The sequence below is a fragment of the Sturnus vulgaris genome, chromosome 5, assembly GCF_052056855.1.
Source record: "Sturnus vulgaris isolate bStuVul1 chromosome 5, bStuVul1.hap1, whole genome shotgun sequence".
Taxonomy (NCBI): domain Eukaryota; kingdom Metazoa; phylum Chordata; class Aves; order Passeriformes; family Sturnidae; genus Sturnus; species Sturnus vulgaris.
Window position 1 is genome coordinate 26,766,417 of NC_142247.1, and position 14,755 is coordinate 26,781,171.

The following is a 14,755-nucleotide window of genomic DNA, read 5'->3' on the forward strand; positions in this document are numbered from 1 at the left end:
GAAGTGGGCTTTTAGGATATCTCACCTTTATTCACACTCTGAAGACTTGTGTGAGCAGTCAACATTCACCTATTTCAATGCTGTCATTTAATGTCTGGGCATTTCCAGCTCCAGCCAGTCAGAGTTCAGTTATGTGCAGTCGGAGGGCTGGAAGTGACTGAAATTTGTAAGCTGGTTCTTGTCTGCTCCCTTATAGCCAGCTATGGAGCAGCTCTCCAGTACACAGTAGAGTACTACAAACAGTGCTCTAATATCTGCCAGCATTTGTGAGAGTCCATCCTCCCAGCCTGGAGCTTTATCTCACCTCTGACAGTGTCCTGGGATGAGGTGGCACAGGACACGTGGCTCTTGGTGAGCATCCGCACGTTAGGGCAGCAGGGCAGCACTGCTGCAGGTGTCACCTGCACCAAGGGTGAGCCCTGTCTTCTGGCAGTGCTGTGAACAGATGGAACCAAACCTCTTCCCAGGTAATCCCCAGATTTCATTTCACAAGAGGGTTTTTAATGGCAAAGCAGGCTTTGACATTTCTGCTGCAGAAAGTTGTTCCTGCTAATAATATTGTCCAAGTTAAGAAGTAATTGAGCAGCGTTAGATGGACGGATCCTTCTTCAAATGCTGAGAATCCGTTGCTGGACATGGAAATGTAACTAAATGCCTAACAAACAGCAATTATGTTTGGGAAAATAAGGTTTTGTTGTTGGGGGTTTTTTTTTGCTTAGTTGCAAATTTCCAGTATCAGTAGGATAATGTCAGACTGAAAAAATTCTGTGGTATCTTTGTCTTGGAGACATGTAGCTTTGAAAGAGCATTATTTAGAGGAATAGCTAATTGGGGATTTTACTAAATACTTTCAGTATTTACTCTTATGGGCACAGTGATTTATTCTAGTTCTCATGGAGGAGAACTGATTTCCCAGCTCAGCTTTTATAGTGGCTGTGCCAGCTGCTGAATTCAAAGATGTAATTCCCCAGAACAGTGATCTGATAAAAGCTCTGAAGTTTCCTATGGAGGTTTTCCTAGCTGTGCTGTATGTGAACATTATCTGTCTGCTCTTTAGGAGGAAATACGTCCACAGTTTGAAGCCAAATACTCCAAGAAGGAACGAATGAACCCCATATCTGGGAAGCCAGAGCCTTATCAAGCATTTGCAGATAAATGCAGCAGACTCATCGTTTCTGCATCTGGAATATTTTTTATGGTTTGAGAACTTTTATTTATTTACCAGTTGAAAAAAAAAAATGATCTCTTCTAGTAGAGTGAGTAAATATTGGATATGACTGCTTGAAAGTGAAATAAGCTCTATGCATGTTGAAAATCTACATAGCAAATCACTTAAGTTTCTGTCGAGTCCTACACTGGTTCACTCTTCACTGAGTCTCACAGAGAGCTAGTCCCTTCCTCAGGGCTACACCTGTGACACGGTATGTAGTGACACATGCCACAATAGTGACACTATCACATTCAGACACCAACTTCACTTGACTCAATTATCTCACTGTTAGCCTTCCCTGTGTAGGCAGGGCAGAGTGATGGGGAAAGTTGCCATAGGAGAAGCAGATGTTCTTTGTAAACCTCACAGGTAACCTAAATAAGATGCCTAGAGTGCTTAATTATGTTAATACAACCTAGTTTCTCAGTGTATTGAGGAGATGAGGAAAGAGAGTTTGTGTTCCTAGTGCAGGTGAAGTGGAGAAACCAACCAATGTTTCTTGACTAAAATTGTGCATTTATCCCCTTTACAAAGTGCAAAACTGAAAGGAGCAGCAAAATCTCTCCTGACAGAGAGCTGCATGCACTTCTGCAGAAATACCCCCATCCTCTAATTTCCGTGGAGCAGTTGTGGGCTGTTATTCACGTGACAGCAGGCGCGGTAGTGTTGGTCTGGAAAACACAGTGCTGGCACAGACTGCCACAAAATTTACTAGGGCTTTTCCAGGAGACAAGAAAATGACAGAGTGTACAGCCTCGGGAGCTGTGCAGAGCCAGGTAGGTGAGCTAACCCAGCAACAGGGCAAAGGACAGTAAGAAAATGATGGCTTCAAAATTGTCCAAAACAATCTAGGTCAAGAAAGGCAAAAGCATTATTGAGATGAACTGTGCTCTGGTACAGCAGGCGGATGGACACCCTGACTCAGCCCTTGAGGACAGGTACTCAGGACTGCAGTCTCTGCTCAGAACTGATACTACAGCTCAAATATTTTGTGTATTTTCCCTAAGTTTTTTTTTCTTGAAGGGTGGCAGTATTTTACCCTATGCAAACTCAGTCATTATTCTTCTTAGACTAGTGATAGATCTTACTCTAAGTGCCAGAGAAAGTAGCCTTGCTCTAAATTGCATGCACCACAAATTGCTGTCCCCTTAACAACCCTTGAAACAGGACAAAAATTATTTTCACTGAAGTTAGTTTTATTGTTGGCATAACATGGGCTTCCAGCAAGTTAGAAACACCCCACATTTTTTGACCATTTAGATAAGAATATTTTTTTTTAATTACACCATTAACAGGAGATACACATTTACCAAACTTCAAGTTACAGAAGTTCTCAAAATTTCTCACCATAGACTCTCCCAGTGTAGTAAGTAATACAACTCAACTGTTGCATAAGGAACATGAAGTGACTAAGCAGCCTGCTCAGCTGTGGCTTTCTCATTCTAACTTTCATATTTGATGGAAGTTTCATCAGAGAACAAATCACAAGGGCAAGTGGACTGGTTACCTTCTTCTTACCTGGTAGACAGAAACTTTCCAGAGCTGTAGGAAGAAACAGGCAGCTAGGCTAGCTTGGCAGGGCTGTTTTGGAGGCAGTGCTCACAAATGGAGACATTTGTGTGAAGTCCATCAAAGCACAAAATCCATCCCAAGTATGATATCATCAAGCTGTAACATCAGCTTGAGACTAGCCTTTGCACACCATGTGCAGATAAGGAAAACTTCTAATTCCCAGAGCTGGCAATACCATTTCCCACATTAATGATAAGGAAGAAGAACATTTTCAAGAAAATGTTTAAAACTAAAAATTATTTTAATATTATTTCAATTAGATTTTTCATTATGAGCAATAAAAATAACAAGAAGAAAAATCATCATGTTGAAACCTTTCTCTGGAATCAAAAGGAATGCACTTTTAAAGTCTTTCATTTAATTTAATTTTCAGAGTTTCAGGGAGAAGGTAACTCCTTTTCCACTGGAAGTTTTCAAGTTCTTCTCTCTGATTTTTTCTTCCTTTAGATCTGTGTGGTGATTGCTGCTGTTTTTGGCATTGTTATTTACCGTGTTGTGACTGTCAGCACTTTTGCTGCCTTTAAGTGGGCTTTAATCAGGAATAACTCTCAGGTTGCAACTACAGGAACTGCAGTGTGCATCAACTTTTGCATCATCATGCTACTGAATGTGGTGAGTCAAATTAACATATCCAAAGTTATACCTCAGCCACCAGAGCAGTAGATATCTCAGTCAGCAGACAACCAAATGGTTTCACTTCCTTTCTCAGCAGGAGTTCAGTGTCTTGACATGAAATTATTGTTTATAGACATCATTCACTGTTTATATAAAGTGCAATTCCAAACCCAAAATATTATACAATGTATGTCTGAATATTCTGAAAATATTTTAGGGAGACATGATCATATCCCTGCTTTATCCTCTGCCACTTCTTTCCTTTTTATATGTTTGCCATTTTCAGTCCACTTCATTAATATTCTTCGAATTGTGTTTTGATGTTATTTTTTAAAAATAGTGACAAAACGAAATTCTTGTTGACACTATTTTCAGTAATTCCAATTTCAGTTTTCATGGTAGTTTTCCAGTGAGGACATGCATATGCAGACACAATGTCCAAAAGCAGAACTCCCTTGAGCTGAAAGCTTCACAAGGCTTGAGCAGACATGATTTGCTCTAGAGCTGCCCACAGCCTTTTGCAGCGTGCACCAGAGACATGGTCTGGGTGCACTGCAGTGGGGCTGGCTGATGGCAGGCTATTGTTGGGAGCTGCTTTGGAACCAGACCTGGGACAAAGACAAAAATGGAATTTCTACGTGGCAGCAGTGCCAGTAACAGTATAGTGTAGATTAGATGGGAAATGAGTTTCCTCCTTCCAGTGAGATGCTGATCCTCCTGTATATTGCTCTGATAGAGCAGTGTCTGCCCTTAGTTGCTCTTGGCAAGAGGTGTATGGCCTTTCACTGTCAACTGACATTAGAAGAATGCCTTTTAGGGGGAAGGAGGGTTCCACCTACAAACCAGCTGGGTACTGGAGCCAAGGTGGAGTATCTCTGCCTACTCAATAGCAAGCATCTCCTGCAAGCAGCTTGTTAGGCTTCAGTCCAGGAGATATGCTGATTTACTTCCTAGGGAAAAGCTGAGATGTTATTTCAGGTCTGCTCATTTCCAAGGCTGGCTTGGAGATTTCTTTCTTACCTATGCAATATCCAAGCATTTCCATTTTGATGGGTCCTTTTTTATATGGCAGGAAATTCCAAGAATCTTTGCTGCAGGACTTTGCTTCTTCCTTTGGCATAGGCAAGAGTGGATTAGTGACTAAGACACTCTATCTGAACTGTTGTTTTTCCTATGTTTTCCCTTAGGTGGGCTGATAGGCTCAGAAAGGGCAGAAAAGAGGAAGCTGCTTTTCTGTCTGAGATTGTACTGAGGACTCTCTTATGTTATTTTTATTTTACTGAGTTTTATCTCCAGCTTTTGGAGATTTTTTTTTTTTTTTACTTTACTTTACTCCACCTAGAGCACACAATAAGCATAAGGAAAAAAATAAGAAAACTGTTTATATCTATGCCAGTACAACATCTATTTTCAAGCTCTCAATGTAAGTCATTGTATATGCAGTGAAGCAGCAACAAAGAAACACTGCACAAATGAAATTTTTTCAGTCTCAAAGAGTTTTACAGCTCAGAGATTTTTCTTTTAAATAATGGAAGATTGCTTGAAGGTACCTTTTGAGGAACTTTGTTTTATTTCCTAAAATAATCAAATAAGTGGAGAACTGCAAAGGTGAATTTCCTAAGCCTCACACTCATCACCATTCAATAAACACCACAACCTTAGATCTGGATATAGCTTATGGAAGACAAAGATCCACAAAATATGAAACTGCAGGAGTTTTTCGAAGGAAGATTTCAGGAACATAAACCCTTGCTTCCCATGATGGATTAATGTAGTTTACTGAAGGGCAATGGTGGGATTTCTTTTGGGAGAAGAAAAATCCCCAGAAGCAATTCAGGTAGTTGAATCCTGCATGAATTTTGACTCAAGAAAAGTGTGAGAAGAGCAAGAAAAGCTACAATAATAAAACCAGAACGGACCAAGATGGACACAGCAGTGGAGAATTCACTGCTAGAAACCTTGAAAACCAGCAATGATTCTGATACAAGTTGACAGCCTCTCAAAGCATCAGGGTCTAGACCACAAGTAAATTCCAGACCAGATGTCCTGAGCACTAGGTACCTACTCTGACATCCACCACAACAAAACAAAATGACCCTCAAGTATAATGTCTCCCAGATAATCTTGCAGCCTGACCTGAAAACAATCACTAGTTTTACCTGGGCTATGTAAAACTGTTAATTCCAGTAATATTGCTCATGAAAAATATGAACAGAGAACAGAATATGATCCCAAACAGAGCCCCTCGAGGCTAGTATTGATAAACTACAGTAGCAGATAATTAGATCCAAACATTATTAACGGAATCTCTAACACAGTCTTACTGTTCCAAATGGAATAGCAATGAATTGAAGTTTTGATAAACCCTTCTGTAGAGCAGTGAACATTTGTAAAAAAACACACTCTCTGCTGAGATCAGGATATAAATGACCCAGACATTTAGCACATTTACAGTTGCCCAGAAGAGATGCTTTCAAAGTCAGACGAAACTACCCTTTTCATTATTTGAAACAAAAACCATTTTCTCCAAAGGCAGTGGAAAGCTATTGTAAGCATGAAGTGGTTGTTAACATGGATGAGAGATTTCAGGATGACTTCAGTCCTTAAGCAGGCAGTTTGATCTGTAAACAATACATAACTCAATTTAAGCAAGACATTCTAAGGATAACTGCAAATAAACTGCTGATATGCACTGTAGGAGTAAGTAAATACTTGAGCCTGAAATACGAGAAGCTTTGTTTTCCTGTAGGCATCAGTGAGAGTTAAGGACATATAGCAATTTATAGGAACAGACTCCAGACTCATTTAAAGCAAATGGAAATCATTGTATTAATTTACTTTGATACTGATGGTGTTGGTGATGTAGCTGATGGGTTCAAAACTCCTTTCCAAATACTGATTGTGAAAACCCTCCAAGTTACCTTTGTAATCTTTATGAAGTTTGGAGTCTCCTGGAGAGTTTGAGAGCATGGTACCTGAAACTGCAGAAAGGACCACTTAGGATGTAGAAAAATGACACTGGCTCAGAGCAAGAAATATGTCTGGCGGAGGGGATTACTAAACATTTTCTCTTAAGTAACTCTATCCCCTCCTGTGTCTTTCCTTTCAGCACCAAAGTGCTGAACAAAATCAAAAAGCCTGAAATAACCAATATATCCAACATTCCATAGCATGATCTTCTAGGGTGATTTTTTTCTTGTGAGGTGGATGTTCCATAAGTAACTAAAACAAAAATCTCAGTTGTGCTATTGTCTCTGCTTTTCTTTTTGGAAAAAGTTCTCTCACCCTTTTTCACTCTGTATTTAAAATAGGGACAGTGACAGCATTTCTTCTCCATATATTATGGAGAAGCATTAGCTATAAAACTTTACTTTTCCTTGTTTGATTATATCATTACCGTATTATTATGTAGTTTTATTGTCATTATCAGAACATCACAGAAATCATCTGCATGTCAGATTTAACATGTTCTCTCCCTAGAAAGCAGTTCTATATTTTTGAGCCAGCCATGTAACCAAGAGGCTGTTTCTTCTCTCTTACAGCTGTATGAAAAGGTTGCTCTTTTCCTGACAAATTTAGGTAAGTAATGTTAAATACAAAATTGAATAATATTGTACTGATTTATTGGTTCATACACCATGATAAAATTCAAAATGTCTGCATAAATACAGAACATCCTAACTAATTTGCAATCTATAGGAATTAATGTTTTTCTTACGTTTCTAATAAGAAAAGATATAAACAGAACTACTGTGCCATTCAACCAGTGGTGACAACAATCATCCACCTTTGTTCTTGTTTTAACCCCCTACCATCTAAGAATGCAAACAAATTGTTTACTATAAATAAATGTAGAATGTTTACCTTGGAGGAAAAGGCATGAGTTTTCAGACAGACTTAGCACTCACAACCTCCAGGGTTTGTAAACATGAAAAAGGGGAGTCACTTCTGGAAAACAAATTCATAGCTTGAAATTAAGGTGTTTATTGGCTATCAAACATTTGCCTTTAAGAAGGGCAGTAAGGAGGGAAAATAACTAGGTGAATCATCAACTCTACCTACACCTAAACTATATGATGTTCTAAATTTCAGTAATCCTTTCAGCTCACTCACAAAGGCAGTCTTTTTGCTAGAGCAAGGAAACCTGTTTTCTAAGGAGAGCATCCACTGTCAATGGGGTAGCAATAGGCTATCAGTCATATATCCATGGCTCAGACAGAATCTCTGGAGATCCTGATAAATTTGGAAGATTGCAGTAGTTGGTGGCAATTGGCAAGGGCTCCTTAGTGTCAAGAAACCTGAAATGAGACTGAAGGCCTATTAAGCAAACTAGAATATTGCATGTATACAAGTGGTTTGAGGAGGTTATTATGAGCTCCTGGAAACTTGTGTATATTCATGTTGTTTAAATTATTTTGAACCAGATGGACAGATTTTGATGTTTTGATGCTCAAAGGAAACAACAACTCTCAGGGCTTTTCTACATCCCAGAAGTTATTGGTAAACATGTCTGTGTACAACAGAATTTTATTCTTTTGTTTCTTAGTAAACTGAGGGTCCTCATTTGCATGCTGTAGTTTTAAAATATTTTTGCTATCCTGTATCCATGGAGAAGATACCTGCTAGCTACAGTTGAGAAATTCGACTTTCAAGTTTGTGAATTGTACAAGATACGTCCTGACAGTCTGGGGACAGTAAGATATATTCTAGAGACCTAGAAGCCTGATTACTTTCTGTTAGGTTGTCATCAAGGTAGGTCTGCTTTTTGCAGGAAGCACTTGTATGAAAATTCAGCGGGTCAAGCTTTTTCAATCCTGTTCAGACAGTTTTGTGATTTTCACTCTGGTGGTCTAAAGAACTGATTTGATCTGAATTATCTTTATCCGTGTAATTAGCTCAAAGTAGAACTGGCAGCAAAACTACATTGAGGACATTGAGGATGTTCTTCTTCAGCTTTTACACGACTTTTTTCAGAACGCACATCTGTGCTTCTCCAGAGCATCACCATTGTCTCTGATGTGAGCAAAGCTTCAGCTGCAGCAGCCTGGTTATAGTCAAATTTGTCCTTCCAGCAGACTGGCATCTAATGAAAGAGCAGCTCTAAGTAAAGAGAATCAAGTTTATTGCTTTTCCTGTACTTCCAGTGCTTTACTGGAGGCTGCTTTGGAAGCAGTATATGAGTACTATCATTATGATACTCAGCATCACCATGAGTAGCTCCACTTCTCTGATTACTCCTGTTCACAGCAGCTAACAACAAGCTCCAGCCAGCTGGAAAGTAGTTCCAGAATATGGTACTGATGTGTTGGGATGGACATTGTTTTGTTAACTTCTGTCTCAATATTTCTTGAGATGGAGAATAAAGGAACAATACCCAAAGGCAAGAATATGTCTTCCCCTTTCCTGTTTGCCTTAGCCCATCCACTGCAAAATACTTTTTCTTGGTTTTCTCTGATGAGTTCCCTGAGACAAAGAAGGGGAGTCATGCAGTGGCACTCCACTGATACATGTGGGCAAATCCATGAAACAGAATTACCAGGAGGATTTTCTTCAGTTCAGTGCGGGATCTAACAAAAAGGCATTTGTGGAGTGGCAATGTCATTATGGTAGGATACAGAAAAGGAAACAAGAGAAGAGCCTGAGCCTGTAAAGACCACTTAAATACAGCTGGGATGTTTAATATATGCATTAGCTTGACCACTTTCTTACAGTCTCATGGGAACATATATATACACCAGAATAGATTTTTAAGTCTTTACAAGCTCACTTGCTGAGCGCTGCTTCTGGATACAATTTCTTCTGCCAGGTTATACTTTGAAAACAGCAAGCTAATTTGCAAATACATTACCAGCTCTTACAGGTGTGTGCAGCCTTTGTGCCAAGAGAAATTGATAATCTGAATAAGCCTCTGAAACTTTGATAATTTTCTTCACAGAGCAGCCTCGCACCGAATCGGAGTGGGAGAACAGCTTCACTCTGAAAATGTTTCTTTTTCAGTTTGTCAATCTGAACAGCTCTACCTTTTATATAGCATTCTTCCTTGGGAGGTAGGATTGATGTCTACACACTCATATGTGCAAAATAAAGTAGAGAGAAGAAATAAAATTGTTTGTAATGAAACAAAAAGGATCATATTATCATGCATGTCAAAATGCAAATTCCATGCTAGCAAAGCAGAACAGATTACAGTTTTATATTCCTTTCAAAAGCCCAGAAACAGATGCAGTTTTCATTTCGTATCACCACATGGTCTCAATATTAACTTAACAATTTCACTATTGGAAACAGATGCATCTCAAAATACTATACATGCAGGTCATTTCACGCTGTCTTTATGTGTGTTATTTGTACGGATAAATAAAGGATAGGATAGGATAGGATAGGATAGGATAGGATAGGATAGGATAGGATAGGATAGGATAGGATAGTTGGAAGGCACCTGCTCTGATTGCATGATCTGAACTGTTAAGAGTGAGTTATGGACTAGCATTTGAGGGGTTTTCCCACATATGTATTTATTAAATATATTATATTTTTATTGTATATTTTCAATACATGTATTTGTGTGTATATATGTATCTATCTAAATATATATTATTTGTATATCTCTTTCTGTCAGTCTCCTGAAAAAAAGACCTTTTTAGTAGAAGGTTTGAATAGAAGAATTCATTAGTAGGGATTATTTCCATATGGGAATAATTGGGGGGGGGGATTATTTTCAATGAAAACTAAAATTTTCTCTGATTTCACAGGAAGGCAGACATCACAGAGCATTTTATGGTGTAAGGAAATGGACTGGCAGCTGAAATCTATTTCCCAAACTGACATGAGCAGTTTCTCTGCTCTGCATATGTTGGATATCCAACAGCAGATTATTGGTATTGAAATAAAACTGAAAGTAAAAATATCTGTAGTCCTTCATGGGGATTATTCTAGTAATACTCAGAAAACTTTTTACAGCATAACGTCTTTTATAGTTATACCAGTCACATTACGATAACACCAGATTAAAATAAGAGTATGAGCTTTCTTTTACTACTGTGAACAGACTGCTTACACAACATAGTTGATATATATTCCTGTGTTAAAGATTTACAGGACACCCTGGTGCCTACTTAAGGCTGATAAACCGGTGGAGGCTGGAAGAGGTGAGTGTTCAATAACTGCACACTGATTTATCTGCTGCCCATAGATGCCATGAATGCAGCACAGTCAGACACATAAATCTGCCCAGGCATTTTTGAGTGTGTTATTGGGTTTTCAGTTACTGTCTTGACTCCACACTATTGGCACTACCATCTGCTACAAAAGCATCTACATATTGATATATATATATATATTCCCTTTTCAATGCTAGCAGTTCTAGTGTTTGCATCACATTCGAACAGTGGTATCAAATGGTTTAAAGATTACTCTCATATTTACATTGGAAATATTTTATCCTTGGAATGACTCAAAGTCAAATACGAATCTGACAACTTTTTGCTTCTAAAATTATCCTTTCGTCTCAGCTTTTCTAGCCTTGTGGACCAGAGAGCTAAAATAATAAAATAACGAATTAAAAATCCACATAAAATATATGTGAAATTTGACCAAAACAACTAAACGAACTTCCTAAATAAGCTACTGGCATAAATGTCAGACAGTCGCATGTCTATAAAATCAAATTAATATGAAAATCAATGAGAGTTTGGCATTGCAAGTTACTCAAGGATAAATCCCATTTTGTTTTTTTGTTAATAAATACATTCTGAATTCAAAGCCCGTTTGACAGCTTTAGGAGGTGAACAGCAGCAGTTTCTGGACCAGTCATTTACTTTCCAGTGCTGCTATAATTGAATAATTGAAGCGACTTTGCAGATAAACGACAAATGGTAATTGGAAAATGCCTGCCAACTTGAATTTTCAAACACTTCTGGATACATAAATATTTTGGTTAATAAAGGCCATTCAAATATTAGCAAAACAAACACAAGCAACCAAACGAAAGTATTTGAATTTGAATAAAACCATATTAATTTTGTAGAGAATTCTGTTCATTCAAGGAAAGAATACTTGATAAATGGGCAGACAGAATTTTGTTTAACATCCCTTCAAAATCTAGCTGGGGCTGAGCTGACCTAAAAACTTGCTGCTGTCAAAGGAAAAGAGCTCTGCTCTTCCTCTGAGTCCTCCTCCTGAGGATTGTTCCTTCCTCTTCTTCTGCATTGGCTCTCACTTGTTCAGCTCTGTAAGGAGCCTATTCAGTTCCTTGTATCAGCAGCAAACTTCGTTTTTCTGTCTGCATTAGTCTTCTGATGGTTCCGTGGGCTGATTAATTTCACAGAGGGATCAGAGAACAGGGAAAGAACCTCATCTCTCTGAAGAGATGGAAGGAAAAGAGAACCAGGTTTGTGAGGAAAGTGCAGCAATGAGGTTACAGGCTGGGTCAGTTGCTGGTGGAAGATACTCTTGGTAGTCCCGTTTAGGTTTTTTTCAGAGAAAAAAGATTCTAATAATAATAGAAAAAAAATAATAACAAAAGAAAAAAAGATCTAATACTTTATTGGCTGTATCTGTGCTAGGTCTTATTAGAACTAACCTGCTTTAGAATACCATGTCCGGATATCCCTCCAATACCCCTCTCTTCACCTGTTGAATTTAGCCAAGCCTGACATTTAGTAACATTAGTCCAATGCTCACGGACGTGCTCAGACCACAGTTTACAAATTATTGATGTTATGGTTGTGACATTGCTGCTACTTCAACACTTCACCTGCCTCTCTCAGGGTATATTCACTGGTATGACTGATTCCTAAAAAGAGAAGGATGGTGATTTAGTAGTAGTGACAGAGAAGTAAAAAAGAAATAAACAAACGAAAAAACAAAAAAAACCCCCAAACAACAACAAAACCAAAACCAACCAACCAAACAAAAAACCCCCAAAACAACAACCCCGTCACTCCATTAATCTGAAGAGATGCTAAATTAGGTTAACCAAAAGCTCAGCAAGGATCCAAGCCCTGAGAGCTGGATAATGCACTATGTATAAGAAATTAACATATAATTTTATGCCAGGTCATAACTAATTTTTCTCCCTAAAAGTTAAAGCGAAATAATTCCAGGTCTGTGACAGTGATTTGTTTGACTTACCTGTAATACTCAAGATTTTAAAATACAGCTTGAACTACAATGTTTGGATGTACAAAGACAAATGCACAAAGCGCTGTTCGAGGGTAGAAAGCTTTTGATCCCTTTCTGTTTTTTCCAATACTAGGTAAAAAATTACCTCAATTTCTACTAGCTGAACATCTCTCCCAAAAGCAGCACCACAGCTTCAAGTTTTGGAGCCACTGCTAAAACAAGCAAGCACTCAGCAAGAAACACTAAGAATTGTTGCTCAGCAGTTAGAGATTTTTAGTTCTTCGAGGAGGGAATAGCTTTGCATGATCTCTGCTGTCACAGATGCTAAACTGTACTCCATTAACAGTTCTAGGTCTATCCTCTAGGCATAAACTCTTTAGTTTATGTGCAGCCAGGAGGAATTTTCTCTTCATTCTTTGACTTGATGCACAGTCACCCTCCCCAAAAACTATTGAAATCAATGGTGAAACTTGGTGGCCTTTGCCTCTGCCCTGCCCACAGTTGCACAGCATGTTAGAAGCATTAATGTGAAAACTGCATTGGTTTCAGCTGACTCTGACCTCTGCAGAGAATTAGCTCATAAGCTTAAAATGCTGACAGTATGACACAGTGTCATCTGTTCCCATGAGTTTACACTTCTTGAAAAATAAGGATAATGCATTTAATTTCCTTTTAGTAAATGATCCAGTATCATTTATAGCCTTTAAGAAATGCTTTAAAACTCAATATAACTCCTGTTTAACATTTTGTTTCTTTTTTTTTTTTTTTTTTTTTCCTGTAGTGCCACCCTAGTGGATGCCTTATTGATCTCTGTATGCAAATGGGTATTATAATGGTTTTAAAGCAGACATGGAATAATTTCATGGAATTGGGATATCCGTAAGTAAATATAATAGCTATGCTTCTGTAATACTAAGTTTTTGCTTTCCTTATCACCAGTTAATAAAAGAAAGATGCAGTAGTCATTACGACAAAAAATCCTCTCCCAGGACACAGAACTCAAGATATATAGATGATGTTTGGGGCTTTTTTCCACATTGGACACAGTTTGCAAAAGTGAAAGTGTAATATAAATATTAACAAGTAAGTAATACATGGGAAGTACTTGATTTTGTTAAATTGTATTTTGTGTTCTAAAACTCTCTTAAAATAACTGTGTGAACACTGTGCTGCATACATGAAAAATATTATATGTATAATTTCTTAGCTATACTAGTAAGCTCTGAATTTCATTTCTTGTTGGGTGATAAAAGATGCCTGAAAGAGCAGGTATGAGCTGGAAAAAATGCACTGCTGGCACGTGTACTCTGAAAGATAGAAAAATGTACTGACTGGTATGTAGACAAGTTCCCTTGTTATCTTCAAGGTAACATGAAGCTGTGTCCTAGCTACCAGTCAGCAATTATTCATTTCCTATTGGTTCATTCCTTATTGACTAGTATTCAATGAGCATATTTATTATGATTAATACAGGTTTAATATGATCAGTGTAGTTGATGCTAGAGACGTGGATGGTCATCAAGGGAAATTAGCAAGTGTGAAAACCTAAGAGAGGGCTGACATTGCCAGAAAGTTTGCCCTAGCAAAGTTCAGAGGGATTTGCTATTTCCCCATCTTTCCTGGGCCTAGCACTCCTTGCCACTATTTTGCAGCTGTTGGGACTGCAAGGATTGGTTGGAATGGGCAGGAGGGAACAGTAGCAGCAGTATTGATCCTTCTTTTTTCATTCCCTACCTCTTTTGTCAGTTTTCATTAGAACTCTCTGCTTTATATTAATACAGATTTTGAAACTTAACAAAGAGCACAGAAGAGAAATAAAAGAAGGTGATTGCTAGAGATAGGAGGAGATTGTTTAAGAGCAAGTAATTTAATAGGAATAAACTGCTTCAGGTGAAGTGAATCTTCAGTCACAAAGAAAATTACAACATAAAAGACACAGTCACAACACTGTGAAATGCTTCAACTTATTCTGATGAGAGATGTGTTTGCTCTCCAGGCCCTTCAGTCCACCTTCTAGCCCTGAAATGCTGCAAGCAGGGCCATTTCCTTTTTGTGTGGAAAACACCTTTCTGCTAAGAGCTTGATGGTAGCCAACACAATGTGGATGGCTAGAGGACTTGGAGGCAACCCTGCAATCTGTAGCTGAATTCAGTTGAACAGCACTCTTCCGCTTTAAGGAAGACAGGAGAAGCTGTAACCTTTCTGATAAATTACATAAATGGAAAAATAATCTCT

The 14,755-nt window shown here is 38.3% G+C and overlaps 1 protein-coding gene across 5 annotated transcripts in view; it reads left to right on the forward strand.

Annotated features, from left to right (window-relative positions):
• The window catches only part of ANO4 (anoctamin 4), a 173,358-nt gene that overhangs the window by 143,031 nt on the left and 15,572 nt on the right, over window positions 1–14,755 (forward strand). For all 5 annotated transcript variants that reach the window (XM_088165126.1, XM_088165127.1, XM_088165129.1 and 2 more), the window contains 6 exons: window positions 1,058–1,198; window positions 3,230–3,394; window positions 6,940–6,976; window positions 9,333–9,444; window positions 10,488–10,545; window positions 13,302–13,399. In XM_088165126.1, coding sequence (XP_088021252.1) covers window positions 1,058–1,198; window positions 3,230–3,394; window positions 6,940–6,976; window positions 9,333–9,444; window positions 10,488–10,545; window positions 13,302–13,399 — 611 coding nt within the window. The remainder of the gene's footprint in view (window positions 1–1,057; window positions 1,199–3,229; window positions 3,395–6,939; window positions 6,977–9,332; window positions 9,445–10,487; window positions 10,546–13,301; window positions 13,400–14,755) is intronic.